The 21611-nt window shown below is 35.9% G+C and overlaps 1 protein-coding gene across 4 annotated transcripts in view; it reads left to right on the forward strand.

Annotated features, from left to right (window-relative positions):
* FNBP1L (formin binding protein 1 like) overlaps positions 1 to 21611 on the forward strand; it is a 60326-nt gene that overhangs the window by 15069 nt on the left and 23646 nt on the right. For all 4 annotated transcript variants that reach the window (XM_076337755.1, XM_076337753.1, XM_076337754.1 and 1 more), the window contains exon 2: positions 17433 to 17548. In XM_076337755.1, coding sequence (XP_076193870.1) covers positions 17433 to 17548 — 116 coding nt within the window. The remainder of the gene's footprint in view (positions 1 to 17432; positions 17549 to 21611) is intronic.

Raw genomic sequence — 21611 nt, forward strand, 5'->3', positions numbered from 1 at the left:
CTTAGAGATTTAAAATAAAGTCTTAAAGATGAGATGGCAGTGGTATTTATGCTTAGTGATTCTTAGATAAAACATTTTTCCAAGTTCTGTCTGGTTTATACTGCAAGGCTGTAATTGTGGGCTGTGTTACGAATACATCTTGACATCATTTGTATGAAGTGCCTTGCAATTTTTGAGAACCTGTGTAATCAACTGAAGGTGATAGTACTGAATGGCCAGCATTCATGCTTTTTTCAATAATGAGATACAATGGAATATCAGTGCTTCAAACACAAGTTTCAATCTTGAGTTTTAATTCTGAAAGGAGAGCTGTTGTTTCATCTTTATACAGACCTTAGGTGGGAGTACTGCTATTAGTTTATCTCTACTGGATGCTGGGAAACTGAGAACAGTGCATTTCTAACAAAGACCTTATATGTAAATGTTTCTTATGATCTTGATAGACTATTTGTAGTACTTTGTACTTAGCATTTCAAACTTTTATCATGCAGACGTAATCAGACTGTAAGTTAAACCTGAAGCTTGTGGCTTTCATGACTGTTTGTGTTCCTTAGGTCATTGGAAAAGAGGCTTAATTTTTTGCTGACTTCTGCTCATTTGTGGGAAGAGGATCATGCTTCTGTATCTCCAAGTTAATCTGACAGTTGTTTGGATGTTGCCTGTGATACTTTTAGGACTGGTACTGGTTACTCTGTTAGGAAGACAGCATAGCTTTTCATAAGGTCGTTTCTTCCTATCCTTTCTTAGGTTGTTAATTCTCCTTACTCAATACAGTGTACCCTCAAACATCATAATTTCAGTGGATTTCTAGGTAATTTCAGTAATTAATTTTGTCATATGTTTGTTGTGGAATACTCTCTCTTCAGTTCTGGTTATATATTTTGTTCGTTAAACAGCTGCATGTATGTAGCAAAAATGCCTTACATCCCTCCATCTGTAATTTCACGTGGTGAGTTTTAAAGCATTTCTTCAAGAGCACTTTGCAAATTTTTCATTTATTTCCAGTTGATTTCAATTATCTCAAAGTAGTACAGCATGGAGTTTAACTTCATTGCAAGAAATCTTTTTTTTTTTTTTTTTTTTTTAAGACATTACTATATTTTGTAGAGAGCTGATGAGGGCACTTGAAAAATCTAAATAAAAATCGATGTATTCCTGTCATAAGTAAAGGGTTTGAGGCTTTGCTTGAAGTGGGATCCTTTATCTTTCAATATTCTCTGCCACTAAACAAGCTAATGCAATAGTAAGTTGCAGGAAATGGCATCCTAACATATTAAGCAATTTTTTGCCATGAGATTCTGCTTTTCTTTTTCCTGAAAACAATTTCTTTTTACCTTCATTTGCTAGAAGTTCCTAACAATTTACTTGCTCCATTTTTAGCTTGTTTAGACTATCTTCTTAAGTTATTTTAATTTGTAATCTTCTATCTCTTTAGAGTTACAATTCATTCAGTTGCTTCAACAGCATTAGTTTCTGTCTTCTGCTTAGTATTCTATTTTATGAGGAAAGTAGAAGAATAAAGAGTTAGCATGGCAAGTTAACAAGAAGTACCAGTTATGTAAAGTTATACATAAGAAGGTCTTCTTTTGGGGTACAGCATGCTTTCTGATGTGTGCAGTTTTCTTCTGGGCTTTGTATGAGCTGTGGTTTATCATCTCTATTATATGGTATAAAACATCTGCAACATCTTAAAAAGGTGTTACTGACGGCTTTCATGTTAATATTTCAGCAGTCTTTCATAATCAGTATTGCCATATGAAGAACACTTTTTCAGTAGCTGTCGTTGCTTTAACTTTTTTGAGTGGAAACAATGGTAGATATGTTTTATACAGTGCTTAAATGTGTAGTTTATGAGTTTATCTCTTGGCTTTAAACCTTAACAACAGTATATAAAAAGACATTTCCAGTAAAGCTGTATTTAATACTAGCTGACGCAGAGGGTAGTACAGCTCATCCAATTACATTCATCTGGCTGGAAACAGTTTACTGTTTCAGCTGCAAGTAGTTTATTTGAATTACATTTGGTATGCTGTTACCCTACATTAATATTAGGAATCCTAAGTTACATCTTGAGAAAAACACCTTTGTTCAGTATTTTCTCCATGATTTTATATGCCTGATTTCACCTCAGTAGTTGTGTACTAGTTGCGCATTTATCGAAGTTGTGGCCCAGGTTTTTTGCTAGTCAGTATTCTGCTGTAGTTACTGGGAATCTACTTGTTTCCATTTGAGTTCTTTACCTATTACATCTGTTTTATTGCAAAAAAGCTGCTATTAGTTTACTCATTACAGTTGTAAAAATGAAGAGAGTTGTTGCTAAGATACACAGATTCAGAAATCAGAGATGACTGTGCAGATGTGGTGGTAAGTGTATTGTGTAATCTCTCCAGCTGTTTGTTGAAATGGAGAAAACTATTTTGCAGCATGGTGAAAAACATTTTAATTAACATTTTAGTTTATTGTTGAGTTTGGAATCCTTGATGGGAGCTGTTTGCAGTACTCCTGAGCAACAAACTTCCATATCAATCAAACCACTTTATATAGGCTTAGTTAAAAGTATGATTATTAAGATATTAGTATACTGTATCTGAGCATGATTTTAAAATGCAAGTAGAACAAATGAGACTAATGATGGTGATAACCATAAAGATGGATGCTGAGAACCATTGCAGTTTTGAGAGCGTTAAATTATTTTTAAATTGCTCTCTTGTTACTAGTGATTGCCTCTATGAACTGGATGATACATTTGATTGTCGTGTGAATTATCTGGTTTGTGGAATGCTAGAGATTCAAGTATTTATTATGGGTTTGTGCTCCTATGTATTCTTGAGAGGCATAAGAATTTGGGATTGTATGTAACAAACAAAAAAAAGAAACTTTAATTTTACTATCAGCAGTGCATTTTTAATTGTAACAGGTTGATATCAAATGAGTTTTTCCAGCCTAATGGACTAATGCAAAATGTGTAAGTATTAATGCTGGGCACATCTCACATGAGTTGGTTCCTGCATATATATATATAAAATCTAATTTGAAAACTGAGGTTTTATCAATTACAATAAAACCAAGTCCAATATAACTTTCAGAGCTGAAAATAAATTTTATTACAGTATAGGCTTTCTTTTTGCAATTTAAGAAATACCAAGAATTAACCTGTGTTTCATGCCATTATCATCAGGGTCACATTCATTTAAATGACTTGGGCTAGAATCTAGTTCTCTGGATGACTCCTTCAGATAGGAAGATCAAATAGTGAGCAGCATTCTTTCTCTTATGCTTTTCTCTCCCTATATAAATCTTTCTAGACTGTACAAGGTTATTTTCAATTTGCAGAGGAGTGAAGTTGCTTCGGAGTGAAGAAATAGAAATCTAGCATTCTGAAGTAAAAACTTTGCATTGAGGATTTAATTGCTAAAGAGATGTTTCAGGATACTGCTGACAGGTTAAGATAAAAATATATTCTTGGCTGTTACTTGGTTCAGTTTTGCTACCTTTGTTTCAGTTTATTAATTTACTTTGAAGCTGGAGAGTGGAGATACTTAATCTTGGTACAAAATACTATTTAATGTATCTCAATTTATCAGTTAAATATTTTGTTTATGCTTTTTTATAATATGAAAACAAATTTTGCAGTCACAATAAACGTGATTTTTTTTTAATGTAAATTGTCCCTTCTGCTCTTGAATAATAATTTTGCTTATTCTTATCAAGCACTTTAAAGCGTCTGGGAAATAAATCCTTCATGTGACTCTCTTGTGATATCATATGTGATACAGAAGAACATTTAAAACTTAGTCAAATATATTTTGATAAATGATCTTTTGAACATTTTAAATATTTAGTATTTTTCTGAGACTCATGGGGACAATAGTGACAAACAAAAAACATTTACGACAGTGTTCTCCCTTGTGGGAATGATACGTAGTTGTCTTTGAACATTTTTCTTGAGATTTTCTTGCTTCCTTTCCAAATCATTCTCTTCAGAAAAAATGGGTGGCTGGGGAGTGTCTTTAATTTCTTTAATTTCCCATTATATGCTAAAGATGCATTGAATTCAGGTACTGACACACATAAGAAAACGACAAATTAAATTTTATTTTGTTTTTATTTATTTTCTTTTTAAAAGATAGGCATGGTTTTACACATTGATATGTAATGATTTATGAAATAAAAAAAGAGATACTTGGGGAAAGGGCACTTCTCTTGCATTTTTGTCTACCACAAAATCCTGATGTGTTTTTTATTACAAATAGGCATGCTTTAATCACTGATTTGACAATGTTTTTGCTAGGATATAAAGTGTTAAGGCTCCCCAGATATGAAACATCAATTTTCAGTGGGCTTTTAATCAAGCTGATAATGTTAAAAACAAAGCTGGAACTCCCATATGCAATTAGGTGGTTTCAGTTTTATAGTCAATGTAATAAGAGAAGACATAACAGTTTTATACAGTGTAAAGAAATGGTTTTGTGGTTTTGTCATTATTTCATGTTTTATTCAATATTTGAGGCTGTTTCTCAGCATTTATTTAGCATTTTATGACAGTTCCTAGAACATTGATTATTTACTGAGATTTATTACTTACTGTTTAATATTTTGCTATTTTAATTCCCTGAGGACTTAGTGAAATGAGTACTTTGTATATCTTTCTGATCTCCACTGTATTTCAGTGCGAATACCCTTGTATTTTTATTAATTTAGTCAGGAAGGAAATAACTACGGAAGGTAGGTTCCTACTGAAGTACCTTTTAATTTCTACATTGGCTGTTCGATTGGCTCTCAAAAAAGAAATTGGCTCTTCTAAACAAAATGGATGCAGTCTGGTGTCAGTATTGCCAGATGTGACCCTGTCATTCCATGTTTGCTTCTGTCCTGAATGTGAGTACTATTTGTCTTGCTTCAGAAATATTTGCACTGATTATGCTATAGATTTGCTTGCTTTCAGTATTGAACTCCTGCAGTGGTGCAGAATATATTTATGGAGCCCATTGTCTTTGTAATACTGATGTAATTGCTATGCCGGATTACAGAAACGTATGAAATTAAGCTGTTTTGAGTTTGGGCTTTGTATATGTTTTGGAAAGAATGAGAAACATAGCTATGACAGTTTAAAAATGTGGGGGGGGTGTTCAGTACACTGAAGTTTGTACTCAGCTTTTGTATATGCAACTTCAATGTCCAAATACGCTTTAATAGGGTTTTTTTACCGTTTCAAAAATGTAACTTTTCTAATGGAAGTGCATATGCTTGTGGTTAAACTACATCACTCTGGTCATTTCCCTTGTAATTTAAGGTATTTGGGAAGGAAAAATACCTTGTTAACCTGGAAGGGGAACAGTATGTGTTTGTATTATTTGATCTTGCAAAGAAAGTACATTTCTGCTAGGAAAAAAATGTTTTATGAATAATTTTAATGTTATTCTTACAATACAGGTTATGATTCTGAAGTCTATGGTGAAGTCTGAGAGGACTTCACTGTATATTTCTAGGCTTGTATCTTAAAAGCTCTGAGATAACAGACACCCAGCAGAATCGTGTTACATTTTAATGTTATCTGAATCACAAAACCTTGAAAAATTCCATTGTTTTGAAGATGCCAGTAGTAACATCTGGTTTTAGTTTAAATTCTTTATTCAGTTATGTTAATGTTACTACGAACTTTGCTTTAAAAACAATGAGTGCAGTAGATTCCATTGCGAATAGAGGATGATTTTTGTGGGTTTTTTTGTTACTGTTGTTGGTTTGTGTCCGTCCGTGTCCCGTGTCGTGTCCCCCCCCCCCCCCCCCCCCCGGGTCTTATCTTTATCTGAAATAGTGTTCCAAAGAGATAGGAAGGCTCTAATTTACCACCATGTTACTTTCCTGTTAAGTAGATAGATCTGGTTTTATAATCAAGTTTGAAAAATATTTACTGTTCTTTGCAAGATATTCATGAAGGGGAAAAGATGTGGCTTGTATATTCTTTCTGTTGAACACTAAAATATTCACAGGTGATGCTGAAAAGGGAAGTTCACCTTAGAGTAGGACTTTTTACGGAAAAATCTCCTAGTCTATTGAGGTGACAAAAACAAACAGTATATGGTGAATCAGTTAACAGACAAGCCTTGCAGTTTCGTAACTGTTTACCTAACCAGTCCCCAGTGATCTCTGATCTTCTGAAGTATTGAACGGTGTCTGCTCCCATTTAATGCAAAGTGAGTGTGCTCGGAACAGAGGTGATTAATTCTGTTAATATTTGCAGCCTTTCCTAAACAACAAAAGGCTAATGATTCAGTTCAGTAAAATTGAAGAGCTGATCAGAATACCTGTGTATGGGTATCTTACTCCAAGTGATTTAGAAGAGCAAATATTTGTTGACAATCTGTATAGTACAGTTGTATATTTTGAATACCAGTAGCAATAAATGGAAGGTATATGCCTTCATCTTAAATCTATCTGATGGCAGCTGATAATAGCCCTAGGAAATACCTTCTTATATTCCAGTTGGATTCACTGTATTACAGTGTACTTACATTAGGAAGAGTGAGAGTAGTTGAAACAGCTTATCAGAGCTATGCTAAATAAGGAGATTCTGTCTGGATCTCTGTGTCTGTGTTTAAAGGTAAAAGATGCACGTTTTCTAAAAGATCCAATATGTATTATTTCAGTACCGAGTTCTTGTAGGTTTCCTGGGTATTTTAATTACACCTATTGTGAGAAGTGATCTAAAAGTTAACACCAGGATATGTTTGTTTTATTCCTGTGCTATAAGTTTTATTTTATGAGTTCATTGTTTACTCCAGTTACTGTTTAGAAATAGTGCCATGGAAGATACTTTGTTTAACGAACTATTGACTTGGGTTTAATATTCTAAGTAACATGCACCTTTATTAAATACATACAAGGGAAGTTATAAGGGATATACCTTGCTCTCTGTGTGTTGAAACGGTGAAGTTCTGCTGGTGATACTCGGTGCTTAGATTCTGTATAGATATTTTTATACTATGTTTGTCCTAATTGTCAGAATGATAAACAGTATGATTCAACCCATACTAAACACGTTTTTTTCTTTCTACTTATTCCACTGAGCTAAGGCTTGAATGTGCGTCTTTAGATGTGAAACACACTGAATTGACTCTTCTGCATGGGATTTGTGTGCCCTACTTGTTAAACACTTCATGGTTTTTAAGTCCGTTAAAAATGGTACCCTCAGAACTGTCTACTTAATAGCTGAACAGATAAATACAAGGAAGTGATATTTGGATGCCAGGGAAGTTGATACTTTCCCTTCTTTTTTGCCTCCCCCAGCTGGCAGAAAGTACTTCCTTGTTTTAAATTTGTATCACTTGCTATCACAGTCATCTTGGCTTTTTGGCGAGTTCAGAGCTATGACTGTTACAGTTCTGAACTATAGTGTAGTCTATAGTATAGACTCTGACGAAGTTATATGCAAACTAATAGTTTACGTCACGTTTCAATTCAGTAAAACTTTCACTAAATAGTGCAATGTAAGCTGGTTTTCATAGTAGTGCAACTGGTCATACTGTAATACAGCTTGTACAGAGGCATGCGTGTACATGTAAGGGATGGAGATGTAACTTGATAAGCAATGACTGTGTCCTGCAAAGCAGTGGATGCAGACTCGTTGCAGCAGAATGAGCAGCAAAGCTGGTGGAACTTGGTTTTGTGACGGTGGAACTGAATTTGTGATATAGGGCATCTAGGTGTTCTGTAATAATATTCCATTTGCAAAACCTTTAGCTTTCCCCTATTGTCTCCTCTGTACCTCTCCCCTTGTCATTATATCTCCAGGGTAGTAACCTCCTACTCTCAGGGAACCATTTTGCTTTGTAACATCGATACCACTCCCTTCTTTTCTTGAGCACAGTGTTCTAAGTTCACTCCCGTAGAGGAGAGGAAAAAAGCAGTGCATACTCTGCTTGTTAGATGCTATGCCAGGCTGGCCAGAGCAGGAACTTAATCCTTCTCTGAAGAAGTTGGCGGATCTCTTTCCTGTTTCTACAAGTTTTTAGAAAACAGATCCTTTGGAATGCAAAAATAGATTGTTAAGTCACATATGCGAGAACTGGATGGCGTCAGAGCTGCTTGCTCGTTTGGTCACCTGTGGATGCATTTTTAGTAATATTGTGGAAGTATCTATAATTCGTAGAGAGGCATTTAAAAGTTTTTAAAGTTTTCAGTAGTTTCACCAATGGATTGCTTAGTCATACACTAAAATACTCACCTTGTACACTGAATGTCAAACCATGTAATATTTCATTTTTCAGTTAGAAAAAATTGATTCTTTACACAATTTTTCAAAAATAAAAATCTTGCAGCATTGTTTTCCAAGCCAGATACTTGGTTCTTGCAGATTTTCTGCAGGTTAACGTTAGTCATGCAGTAAATGCGCTGTTTTTGTACAGAACTTCTGCTTCACGTGAGGCCTCGCATGGCTATTGGTCATACAGCAAATTTGGCATTCTGCTGCTTCATTGATGTATAGCCCCACTGCTTTATACTACGTATTATTCCAGTGTTGCTGTAAAGATGGGATTTTCTCCGGGGATTTCTTGTAATGAGCAACAGCATCTCTCGGCATTGTACAAACAGTAATATTTTTTTACTGTGATGCATCATATCACACTTACTTCGTTTACGGTTAAACTTGAAGTCTTCCTGGCTCCTTTTGCAAGTGACATAACTAGGACTAAAATCTACTTACGCTTCTGTCTGTTTATTAACAGCATTCAGCCACTCCCAGAAGACTCAGGAAGTGTCTGCTTTCTGGCTTGGCTATGATGAAAATAAGATTTCTTGGTGTTTAGGGGAATGGACGTAATTATGTCCTTTGTATATACAAGGCAAGTGTAGTGCTGTCTCTCTGTTAAAGTTGCAGCTATTTTAATCCAATAATGCTTGAAAACATATTTATATGATTTGTGATCTGCTGTTGTCTTGGACAGAGCTGTTTGAAAATGGTCTGATGTGTGTTGAAGTAGAAATTAAGCTTTAAGTAGAACTAGATGGAGAATTACTGTTTCAGAATTAAGCCTTGGTTCAAATGCAAATAAGACTCGAGTATTTTAAAGATCTTTTTATAAAGAGTATATGCAAAAAAATGGTTAATTTTTTAAATCAGAAGTTGTTTGTTTAAACAAATTTCCTCCCAGTTAAAAGTTTAATGAGATTAAGGGGCTATTTGAAAGCTGAGTGAGGGGATTCTGATCCAGTTTTTACAGTAGGATTTCCTGGTATATATTTTATGTATGCTTGTATTCTACAAGCAGGGGTGTATGGTTAGTGATGCCTGCTTTATATGTGTGTGTGTGTTTGTATTTTTCTCAAGTGGTGGTGGTAAGGAAGTCCATTCTGTTTCCTTGGGACAGAGTATCTTACCTCCTTACTAACTTGTAGGTAAAGATGTTAAATTTAAGCTGATAACATTAACCCACCCTGGTTGTTGGTTGACAAGCACAATGTGAAGAGGCTGCGATGGGTAGCAGAGAGAAAGGATGCCTGTAACCATGTTCTGGCTACTACGCACTGTGTTGGTAGAATTTCCGGAGGAGGAGACAGTGCATTTAGGAAACTGTGCTCCCTGCAGAGCGAGGCAGGTGGTGACCCTGCCAAGGGAAGACAGAGTGGGAGTCCCCTGAGAGATACAGAAAGCAGACCCATAGGTAAACTTGCAAAGAATTGAGTTTTTCTTAAGTTTGCATCCTGGTACAGTGAGGTAAATACACTGTTTTAGTTCATATGAAGGTGCCCATCTGTTAATTGAAGAATTCTGGACACGATTCATAAGCTGGACAAATAGGAGTGGTTGTTGAGATGCCCTCTGTGGCAGTGTGATCGTTTCCTCTCTTGTCTTAACCTTGGTCTTCAGTGCCCCAGCTGTGAACTGTTTCAATCAATTTGCTCTGCTGGTAGAAAACTAGTGCAGTTAAAATCTAATTGATAGTCTGACTGATCGGTTCAGTGGCATGGGTGAACTGGAGTGCACAGCTGTAATCTCTAAAGCCAGTCTCTAATGTCTTTCAGCTGATTTGCTGACCTCCAGATGCAGAACTTGATTCTGTTGTGGTTCTGGCTGCTCATTCCAAAAGCAGTCACAAATGTTTCTACTCCTGTTCTCTCTGTAGTAGATTCCTGCCCTTTCCTGGAAAATAAATGTCTTGTCACACCTGTGAAGTTGTTAGCTGCCAAACAAGACATCCCCTCCTGCCAGACCTGACTTGCCATCAAAAGTTTCCAAAGCAGTTCCTTTGCTGCTGGTCTGAGGAGATCTTTAAAGAGAAAAGCATAGACTTTGTATTTCTCTTCCTCAATTGTGGCTCTCCATTTTTAGCTTCACTTCAGAAACCTGACTTGCTGTATGCGTTATCTTACAGCATGGCTAGATCTCCGGGGGTTCAGTACCACTCTTGAGTTGTTTGCTCACTTTATCATGCAAACATTTCTCTCATCATAGAAATTGACTTTAAAATAAAAGTTGACAGTGGTACTGCTTTTTAAGAATATATACAGAAGTTTAACAGGCAAATGGATTTTTCATACTGCGTTCATGCTATGAATTTATTAATTCTTTATTCCTTAGAGCAAAGTAGTCTTTCATCCAGCTAAAAGTAGTTTTTTAATTCCCATTGTTTTCCTTTTGCATATTAAGCACTTCAAGTCTGCATTTCTGGGAGAGTTTCTCACTTAAATATTTTCAAGCTGCGACATACAGTTTAGTGTTAACACCAGTGTGTCAATTTTTGCAAGCAAAACAGCTCCATGTCCTGAAGGTCAGCTAACAAATTGTTTTCAGAAGTTCTTTTTGGGGATTATTTTTCCTTTTCTTGTCTCCAAAAGACTAGTAGGTTTTCTTCATACTATCCTGCCTGTACAGTGTATACTGAACTTTTGTTTTAATATGAAATTAAAATGCCAAGTACTGTTTAGTTTATGTATATGCACCTGTAACTTTTTTTTTCATCTTAATCTCTGAGTGCCTCTACTTTATTTCCAGCGTAGCTATGGCTTTTGGTGTTGCTGCTCTGAACCTTCTCATTGATACTAATCTTCTGTAAAATGCTTAGCCTTTAAGTTTGCTCACAGCCACATTTTTTCCACTCTCTTAAATTTAATACATAGATTGTTTTCAGAGAGGAATGAGGTATAATTTGCAGGTTAGTCTGGAAGCTACAATCCAGAACTCGGAGAAAGCAGAAAAGCAAGACACTTTCTATTTTGTTCTTGGTATAGAAACAGCTCTCTGTTAGTTTTTAGATGTAAAACTAACAGGATGTTTAAAAAAAATAAACTGCTCTTTAGCTGGAAGCAGTTCTTGTCTGCCTGTTAGGAAGAAGCACGTTGCAGTTGCAAGAAAAAGAGAAAGACCAGAAGACCAAATTGGTAATTATAAAAACAAGCGGGCAGGAAGAGAGAGAAGTGATAATTTGTTCAGACAGTAAAATAGAAGAGCTATTATCCTGGGATAGAAGAGGAAGCAGGAATGCATAGAGACAAAAGTAGAAAACAAAAACAACTAGGCACTGAAGAGATTTCAAAGATCAGAAAAACTGAAATGTTTTCATTCAATCTGCTTCTCAGAAGTAGATTAGTGTAACGTACTCTAATTAAAATACAATTTTATAATTAATTTTTCCTGAAGACAAATAGGGATAGGTATACTATACTGGTAACTTCGCATTAATATATTTATGTCTGATTATGGTTCCTATAATTTTTAATGCAGCACATCAAGTAGTTCTTTGCACAAACACTGCAAGTTATTTTAAAAATAAGTAAGTTTACCTGCAGTTGTCTCATTCATGTAAAATGTTGAATTGTTTGAACTTAATTCAAGGCCTTGATCTTTATTTTTTAAAAAAGGAAAAAAGAATAAAGCAAGCTGCATAATTTTTCATAGAAACACTTCAGATACTTCAGGAGAAGAGTTTGATAAAAATCTTAATATGTGAAGTAGTTGCTTTTTATTATGTTTTGTAACTTAAAGTATTTAACTTCTTGAATAGAGTTGGGTCTTTTTGTCTTCTGCAGTACTGCTGATGCAGGAAGGAAGGACATTATGCAGAATTTAACCTATCATTTAAATTTATCCATAATTCAGGTTCATTTGAGAAACCCTCATGGGCTTTAATTGAGTAAACAAGAACTACTGTGATCAATGTTGAGTTATATAATCAGCCACATTTTCTCAGTTGGATTACTGTGGACTTGCAGTTGTGTGGTTAAGTAATTTGTTGCTTTTCCTAAAGTGATAATAAAATACAACATTTCTATCCACAAATGCAGTGGGGCTTTTTTGGTGCCAAATGTTTCAGGGTTTTCCCCTGAACAAGACCTGATTCCTTCTTTTCCGTGCTCTGAACACCTTCTTCGTGGTATCTCGTTAGCACATAGTATGTATTTCTTTATACTGGACTGCAGAAGTGTTAAGAATTTAGAGAGCAAAATATGGGATTGAGCTTTTAATCTCCCACTCACTGAATCGGAAGTTTAGACTGGCCACGCCGTGCAGCCTGGAGAACAAAGAATTGGGGGTGGGGTGGGGGGGTGGAATCTTGTGCCAGTGCTTCAAAACCGCAAATAAGATCACTTGGGTAACTACAGACTAAAACTGTGGTCAGGTAAAAGTATGGAAATAATGATGTACAATTGAGTCAAAAGAGAATAAAATGGTGGTAGCATAGTTAATGCGAAGTGTCATGATTTCAAAGAAAAGTTTTATTAAATAATATATTTTAAAGGTATTGCAGATTTAATTATAGTAATCAATTGAGATTGCTTAAACTTGTAAGTTGATGTAGTTCTGTGTTTAATATGATTCTTAAGGCTTTCAACTGTGTTGTCTGGAGATCATCAAAACGGAGGTCAGTGAAATGGAGACTAATCAGCAATTCGATGTTGATGCAATAAACGAGTTTATTGTAAAGGAATCATTTAGTAAAACAGACTTTTTTTTTTACAGAATTTGATACCACAATCCTAGCTTTTAATGCAAGTAGAAATGCTTTCTAAAGTTGATGAAAGCTGGGAAAATTAACCCTTTTAAAATCTCAGTCTGGTGTAATGCCTTTTGCTGAAAACTCCCATATAAAGCAGTGTCTGAACTAGCTACTGATAGCTTTAGGGAGACTAAAGGTTTGGTATTTATGTGCTGTAGCATTCCCTCCATGCTCATCCCTCTGAAGAGATCCTCCATGTTTTTCTTTTTATTGGTTCTTGAGGCTTGTTTGGGGAAAAAACAGGTGTCTGTAAGGGGGAGAGCAAATCTTGAGTTTAACCCAGGAAAGGGTGTTTTGTCTTTGGTGCAGATTTGATTCAGCTTGGCTCCTTGCTTTGATGCTTCAGCTGTTATTATTGTAAAGCTTCCTGGTATCTGCAAAAACCTGATAAGTATTCATAACATTGATCTGTGGTTCCAGTAAATGATCTGGAAGTAGAATTTAGGGAGGTAACATTTCTTTGGGAATGGTCTATATTGTCCTACTGCAAACTTTTTGTAAAGTGTCAAATTTATTTGTTCATAATGTAGAAACTTTGGACTACATTCCAGCTTTTGAGTGGGCAGTTTCTACTTAGGGCCACCATCCATTAGCTGATGTTAGTCAGTTTAATAATAGTCAGCTGCAGTTTTAATAAAGTTTTTTTACACAAATTGCCTGCTCAGCTGCTAAGGGGTGTGGGGAGTTACTAGACAAACAGCAATGTATATTTGCCTTGGAATATCGTTGAGAACATACTTTGCTATCAAGGTAGTAGATAGCCAGATATTGTAGAATGTGCTCTTTTTTTTTTACTGCCTTTTGCTGATCTTTAGTTAATGCAGTTTTCACATTTCTTGTAAAGGAGCCAGCCAAATTAATACACTGATACATTTATTTTGAAATTCCAGGTTTAAATTTTATTGCAACTATTTGGTCCATTTTCTCCTCTGTACAGTATTGCCTGATTTTTGCACTTTTTTCCTCCATTCAAGGTATCGCTTGGCTTGGCTTGTATCTCGGTGCATTAATTTGATTTCCTTTGTAGCAGTGTGGAAGATTTTCTGTTTGTGTTCCTGAATGAAAAGGAAACATTTTGCTTAATTGAGGCCCAGAGCTCAAACATGGATGCTTCTGGAGAGACGTTGAAAGGACCATGAGTAAATTTATGACTCTTTTCAGAAGCCTTTCTGAAAAGGCCATTCCTTTCTGCGTATTCATTGATCTTTATCTTTTGCTCATTTATCTCAGTGTCATTATTGGGCAGTGTAAGGTGATTTTTGTGACTGCGGACTTTCATTCACTGGTTTATTGTTTATAGAGAATTTGAAAAATTGTGAAGCTGATGTGTTTGCTTAATATATTTTCTTTATCTGTTAATTGAAAGCTCTGTTCTACAGTACACACATGACTTATAGAGAACTTAAGAGACATCGTCAGTATGTCCAATTTAATCCGAGGAATCAATATTTATGTGAGAGTTTATTATAGTGTTTTTATTTTGAATACAAATCTACGAATAATCTGTAGATTTTTTTTTTTTGACCATCCAACTTTGGTCATTCATAAGCCAGTTTTCAAAAAACGCTTTGGTCCTTCTTGAAAGTATTAGTTTTTTATCCTTCATACTGTATGCTTCATTCTAAGATAGTGTGTGATACAATTGCTGACCAAAAAATGGCAGTGAACAAACTGACGTGAAGCTGTCTCACTCTTCAAAGGCATGGGAATGTACTACTACTTCTTTTTTTAATTCCAGTAAATGTGGACTAATGGCCCACTAAATTAGGATTTCCATTCCTTATCTAGGAGATCAGTAATGCATCCATGAGTAGTTTCATAGATGTCAATAATAGTGGAGGAGCTCGACTAATGTAAAGGTCCGCAGAGTGGTGAGGATAGCTAATGGGTTTTAATTTTTTTTCTTACATGGGATTTACTCCATTCAGGTTGTTCTGTGTATGTTCTATGCATGTTCCTCATATAGGGAGGGAACAAATTTTTTCTTCCCTTGAGTGGCTATGGGATAATCCTACAAAGCTGTCTTTGCATAAGAGCATATTGTTTCTAGAATCAGATGAAGAAGAGGAATTGAGGAAAGGAAAAGTTTTTGGCACTCGATCAGTGGTGAAATACTTCTAGTAAATGTGAGGGGAGAATAGCATGTCAAATGTACTCACTTTTTTCCATTCCAGTTTCGTATTAGTAGCAGAGAATTAATTTTGACCAGTAGAGTCCTTTTTTGTTTGAACAAAATATTTGGAAAGCCATCCTCTCTGGTTACATGTTCAGAAACATAAGTAATGTGGTGTTCCGTAATGCTAATGAAACCTTAGCAGCAAATGAGAGCTTTGTGGACTAAAGAGCCTAAGTAGGACAGCAGAGGCTTTGTTCTGCTGTGCACTGAAGGAAGTCAGTTCTTCTTAATGGTATTGGATGTTGGCTCCATGCCAAAAGCACCGTTTGGAAACGTCTTTGGGATGCCAGGTTAATGTTGTCAGAGTAATTACAAAAATGAGTGGAATATAAGAAAGAAAGGCTTCTTGAGATTGATGACGTATTTTTATGCCTATATGCAACAGTGGTTTGACACTACAGTATGGTAACCGTCTCCCTCTTCCCACACACAAACAATGCATATGCAACTTTTCTCAAAACAATAGCAGAAGTGTCACTTTATTTGACAAAAGGTATTTAGTGTGGAAATGTCCAGTTGGTGTAAAGTGGGCGCATCAGAACAGTATGAGATACAGGCCGTGGTTTCCCAAATATATTAAAATCTTGTCTTTAGTCCCTCGCTGTCTCTTGGCTGTTGATATGGTTCTCTGGTGAAACAGATCAAGGAAAGTGGTTGTGTTTTTGGTGGAGAGAGTGATGCAGAGGCAGGAGCACGTGGCTGGTAGTGGTACAGCATGGGTGCTTCTGGTTGTTAGTACTCACATGCCATTGGATTGAAGTGTTCAAGGCACTAACAGCCACCATGGTTGTTAATCCATGGTGTAGGGTACTAAGAGCCGCAAGGCAAGATTTGAGAGCAACCTTAATCCCGTTTATGTTCTTTTTTTATTATTCTTGTTGGTTGTATATAGTTGTGTTGTCTTGGTATCTCTTTTAGTGAATACATTTTCCTTGAGTCTTAAGCCTTGCAGTATTTTATGGCATTTTTTGATTTAACTTCAGATAATCCTACTGCATGTTGAAATTGAACTTAAATTGCTAATACTAAAGGTCAACATAATTCATTAGGTTCAGGCAAGTTACTGAATCTGCAAGATGCAGCTTCTGATAAACACCCCTCAGTTTTTTGTATAAGTTAAATAAACTTTGCCTTTAAGTGCTTTCTTTAGCTTTTTTTTCTTTTTCTACTTTTTATTTTTTAAATTTACTGTGAAGTGTATTTGGATTTGGCATATACAGGACACAAACTTTGATGCTGCAGTTGCTTGTCTTTTTGGATTACTGAGTAACTGTTAAGAAAAAATGACTGTAAATGCTGTTGTAAGCTGAAAATCCTTGATTTTTCCACTGTGGCAGATTTTTTAGCATAAAATACAAATATGTGCTGGACTAAAAATATTTGCTAGGCTGTATTTTGTACCTTTATTCGTTCCTGCCTAATTCCTAACCTCCATATTTCCACTTGTTTTTTGAATTTTCAACTTGTCCTAATTAGTGTATCCTCCATCTATTGATCAGTACAGAATACAGTGAAAGATTGTTTTGAAGGTGATTTAATGTATTAAAAATCCCCCAACTTTTTTTGGAAGCGTGGTTTATTTTTGACTTTCTCTTCTTTGTTTTGTGCCTTTGCTTTGCTATAACTTTCTTAACGGCTAAGGACAGGTTTGCTTTCTTTGGAATCTCCAGCTAGAGCTGATCATGAACTGTGTATACAGATTTGCTTTAATAAATGTTTTTCATCTGCAGACTACACCCAACTTCGTCATGCAGCTATAATTTATATTGTTTTTCTTTTCAGTGGGTAGTCATAAGAGTGGAAGTAATTTTTTGTATCCAATGAAATTACAACTACTTGTGTTTTAAAACTGCCAGACACATCTCTTGTTGAACAGTCTCTTATTTACCTAATACTGATCTTTGGTTATGTCTTTGTTATCTTGGTGGAAAAGATCCACTTTTGAATTAAAGGATTTTTAGGGGGAAAAAAGACATACTGCATTGTGAAAGTGATCAAAGACTGCATACAACTTAAAATGCAAGTATTAGAGCTGTTCTTACATAAAGAGGTAGATCTGTGCCTGCACATACAGCTTACTGTTCTGGTATATGGCTGGTGTATGTATATACACCCATCACTGATTTATAACTTGAATAACTTCTATCCAAGTAGCAAGCGTTCCCTCACAGCACAACTCATAAATAAATTACATGTCGTTTCTGGTACTGCTGTGATTCATAACTAATTCTGGGTATTTTTGTTTCCTTTTGTTTTCAAAGGATCAGTTTGATAACTTGGACAAGCATACGCAGTGGGGCATTGACTTCTTGGAGAAATACGCAAAATTTGTAAAAGAAAGGATAGAAATTGAGCAAAACTATGCAAAACAACTGAGGTAAGGATTTTTTCTTTCTCTTTCTAAAAGAATCTTAATGGTTACTTAAAATCACCGTATCAGATGATGGGCAAGTATGTAATGTTGTGATTAATGACCATTTTTCATTTACAGAGTGAATTAGATCACTAGTTCTTTTCACGGCAGACAAGTTTTTCTTTACCAGTCCAAACCAGAAAATTATCTTTGGGTGTGCGCTTATTTCCTTGCTTGTTTTTGCCTTCTTCCCTCCTTCTCTTCCCACCCACACTTCAAATCTTTGAACTAAAAAGGTTTAAAACTTAAAATTTAAGATTCAAGACAAAACCATAGTAATATTTTGCCACTGACTGTCAGCATTTTTGTTGCAAAGTGCATTATCCATATCTACATTTTTGTGTGTGTGTGTGCAACCAACTTCAAGCCTCTGCTACTAATTAATTTCTCATGTTGAATTGGCAAGAGCTACACTACATTGTGTTAAGAAATCTGATTTAAATCATTGAGTAGAACCTGAGAAAGCAGCAGATCTTCCTGTCCTTAAAGCACACCCTTTCCGTAGCTGGTCTTGTACCTTTGGGTGAGACTGTAACCCAACCACCCTTTGTCTTACCTCTCCAGTTTACTTTCTGTTGGTGCCAAGTGAAACATCTTTTAGGTCCAGTAGGAATTTCCCCTCAGGGATTGTACAAGAAGAGTAGCAGCAATGAAATGGCAGAGAAGGACATTCTTCACAAGAAAGTAGGACTGATTTTTACCAAAAAGTGCGCACGGTGCTTGAAGAACAAGGTTTAAAATAAGACACTTCTGTGAACTGGGCCTTCACCGTAATCTTTGCTGTCTTGAATTCCTTTGGGGATTCAGCTGAAGCTGCTGCCTAGCCCTTATCAGACTGAAATTGATAGCAGCTTCTCTCCTGTGGTGTCTTTGATCATCTCATCATTGGCAAACTAGATTGTCACCAGATACAGAGTTGAGGAATCCTTCCTCATAAATGCAGTAATGAGGTTCACAGCTGAGGGTATGGATGTTCTCTGTCTAGGCTGCTTGTTTCCTTTTTGGTTTCTTATACCACTTTTCCAAAGCTGGTGTAGAACAACTTCAGGAGGCAAAGGAAAGTTTGAAGCATGCACAGCACCAGTTCACAGCCCAGTTTTGATTTGTTTTCAGTTGTCTGTTTAAAAATGGAAATGTGTTTTATTTGCACGAATCTGTCCAGATCTTTTCCTTAAATAGTATGAACAAATGTCATTTTGCTTAATTATATTTAAAGGTTCATTCCACAGCTAGCAAGATGAGACACCACATTATTACTTCAGGATTTGACTAAAAATAGGAAATCTTTGTTCAGCATTTTACTGTCTTGGGTAAAACTATTGATTTTTCTCAAAGTGTCTTTCAAAAAGGAAGGAGTTATGTCAAGTACCCCTTCTATCAGATGACTGGACTGACTGTCCATGTGCTGTAAGTATGACAGTTTTGGGAAGCACAGGTCTTGCTGCACACCTGTTGTACAGTACATGCATGCACTTCCTGCCTGCTGCCAACAAGGGTCTGGACAACACACACACGAGAGGGTGACTGTTTTTCTGCCAGTAGACCAGTTCATGAAGCTACTCTTCGATATTCTTGCCTGTGTATTCCTTGGGGGAGAATTGATTGTTAGTAGTGAACTGTCTTGTGGTAACAACTTGATTTCAGTCATCATTGCTCTTGAGGACACTCACTGTTTTTAACAATGTAAAACAGTCATGAGGCCCCAGGGGAGATTGAGATCAAGCAAAATTTTCATCTCCAGAAGAGTTAGCCATCCTGCAGCTTGCTCGTGAGAAGTTCTGAGAGAGAAGATCTTGGGGATGGACTATGGTTCTAGTGAATTTTAATGCTGGCAGCATGTGGCCTGTGAGATAGATACTAATATCTCTGATAGACATTTCTGGTTTATCATTGTTTTTTCCTTTTGTAATGAAATACAATCTGAAAAATAGTGTGTTGAGAATCTCTTAATAATGAACTTTATAACTGAGGTTTATTATGCCCTTGTTTAGTAGATCGTATGGTGAGTGGTCACCTCTTGGTAGTTGTACGGCTCTCTTAGTACTTGGATGGGAGACCAAGAAAAAACAAGTTTAACGAGGGAGATAATGCTAGTGATGTATGGTGGTATTTTTTTTCTGTCTTGGTTTCAGTGTGGGCTGTGAACGTTCTGTTGAGATTGTTGATGGATCTTACTCTTACAGACTTAAACCCTAGGATGAAAACTTGAGTGACTTTTTCATAACAGTTTTCACAAATTAGAGTCCGTGTCCTGGCAGAAATTCATATTCATTTTGTCTATACCCTTGCATTTTGATAAACTTTTTTTTAATATACTGTCACAACTTAGTGATGAGACTTTCCCAGGTGCAACAGCTGTTCTGAGTCTTCTAGGAGATGACAAGTGATGCATGTACAGCATATGAGGAACTGTTTGAGTGAACTCACTATATTCTTACTCTAGGCAGTTATTGCAGATTATGGTCGCTGAGCAATTCCAGAAATGATAACTTGAGAGAATCCTGCCCAAATGCTGTATTTTAGGTTGCAAGTCATTCCTTGCTATTCTTCTTTGATAGGCGGTTCTTGATACTAAGAAAAAGTATAAGAAAAATTGAAACCACTGAGGAATCCTCAAATGTCTACAGAGGGGAAAAAAAAAAAACCCACCTGTCTAGAGAGCTTGTCTTGTCTTTGTCTGCAATATACTTTGTTCTGAAAAAAAGCAAGTATAATTTCATTTTTTTGAACTAACTTAAAGGAAAATCTTAGGTTTTGTGTAGCTCAGGTCTCAACTAACATATTGTGGTACCCCAAGGATTGTGAAGGTTATTATAGGCCGTTACTGAGTTACGGGGATGTGAATCAGGACAAACATATTGCAATATACATTGTAGATTAACAAATTTCATTTTAATTATATGACTGTTTAATTTGTTCTTATTTTATAATTGGGAAAAATTAGATTTCGGAGGTGCCAAATTACTGGACTCTTGGCTGAATTTTGTAATTGAATTCTCAGATGCTGTTTTTGATCAGCATTGTTGCTTAAAAGGGGCAAGGTGAAGGCCTGTTTCGTTTACTTCCACATCATCACACACAAAGTAATTCTGGAGGTTCACTCCCTTTTTGTTCTGTCTGAAGCATTATGACACTTGAGAAGATAGAGGAGTTCCACTTCCTGTGATGTTAGGCAGTAATACAAGTTATACCTGCAGTTATAGATGAAACTACCGTGTGGAATAAGATTTCTGAATTTGGTCAGCTTCTCTGTTGTCAGTTTAAAGAAAATAGCGATGATTGTTCTTGAACTACTTGAGTGTTTCCCTTTAAAATTGTACGTTGTGATCTCTGGAGATGTCTAGTTAATCTAAGCAAATGTATTTTTCATGTTCTTTCTGCATACTATTGTGTATAAGTGGTTTTTGTTCTAAATACAATATTAATATATGCATATGTCTAGTCAAATTGAGACGTAGTTACCACATTTTTATATGCAGAATCTTGGAAATGTTATTTAAAATGGGTGTAAGCTCAAATGTGAAGTTGGGGACACAAATTATCACCATATGTGTTCATTTCTCAAATCTCTCTTCCTTTGATCGGAGCCAAGAATTTACGCTGTTGATTATTACACAAGTATGAATGTGGCAGGTTCTTCTATAGTGATGTTTCTGCAAGCCAAAACATACAAATTCTTAACGGCTCCAAGGACATTTAGCTTTGTAAACTCGAATTCCATGTTACAATTTTTTAAGATTCATTTCTTCAGTTAAAATTTTTTCTGATGACATGTTACTAAATACAGTTCGTTGTCGTTTTCACCCAGTCCATAATATTGATATGCAATACTGAAGCCATCAGAGCCCTATTGAAAGTATTACTTCACGTATAAATATGAAATGCCTTTAAGTACTTACTGCATTTTTTTAGTAACTTACGAAAACAGACTTCAGAGTTTGTTCCCAGGCTTGTTTGTAATATGATGTAGAGGCTGTAGAGGTTTAGTATAAGCAGATGCCACAGTACCTGAGCTGCTACCTTAATA

The sequence above is a fragment of the Aptenodytes patagonicus genome, chromosome 5, assembly GCF_965638725.1.
Source record: "Aptenodytes patagonicus chromosome 5, bAptPat1.pri.cur, whole genome shotgun sequence".
Taxonomy (NCBI): domain Eukaryota; kingdom Metazoa; phylum Chordata; class Aves; order Sphenisciformes; family Spheniscidae; genus Aptenodytes; species Aptenodytes patagonicus.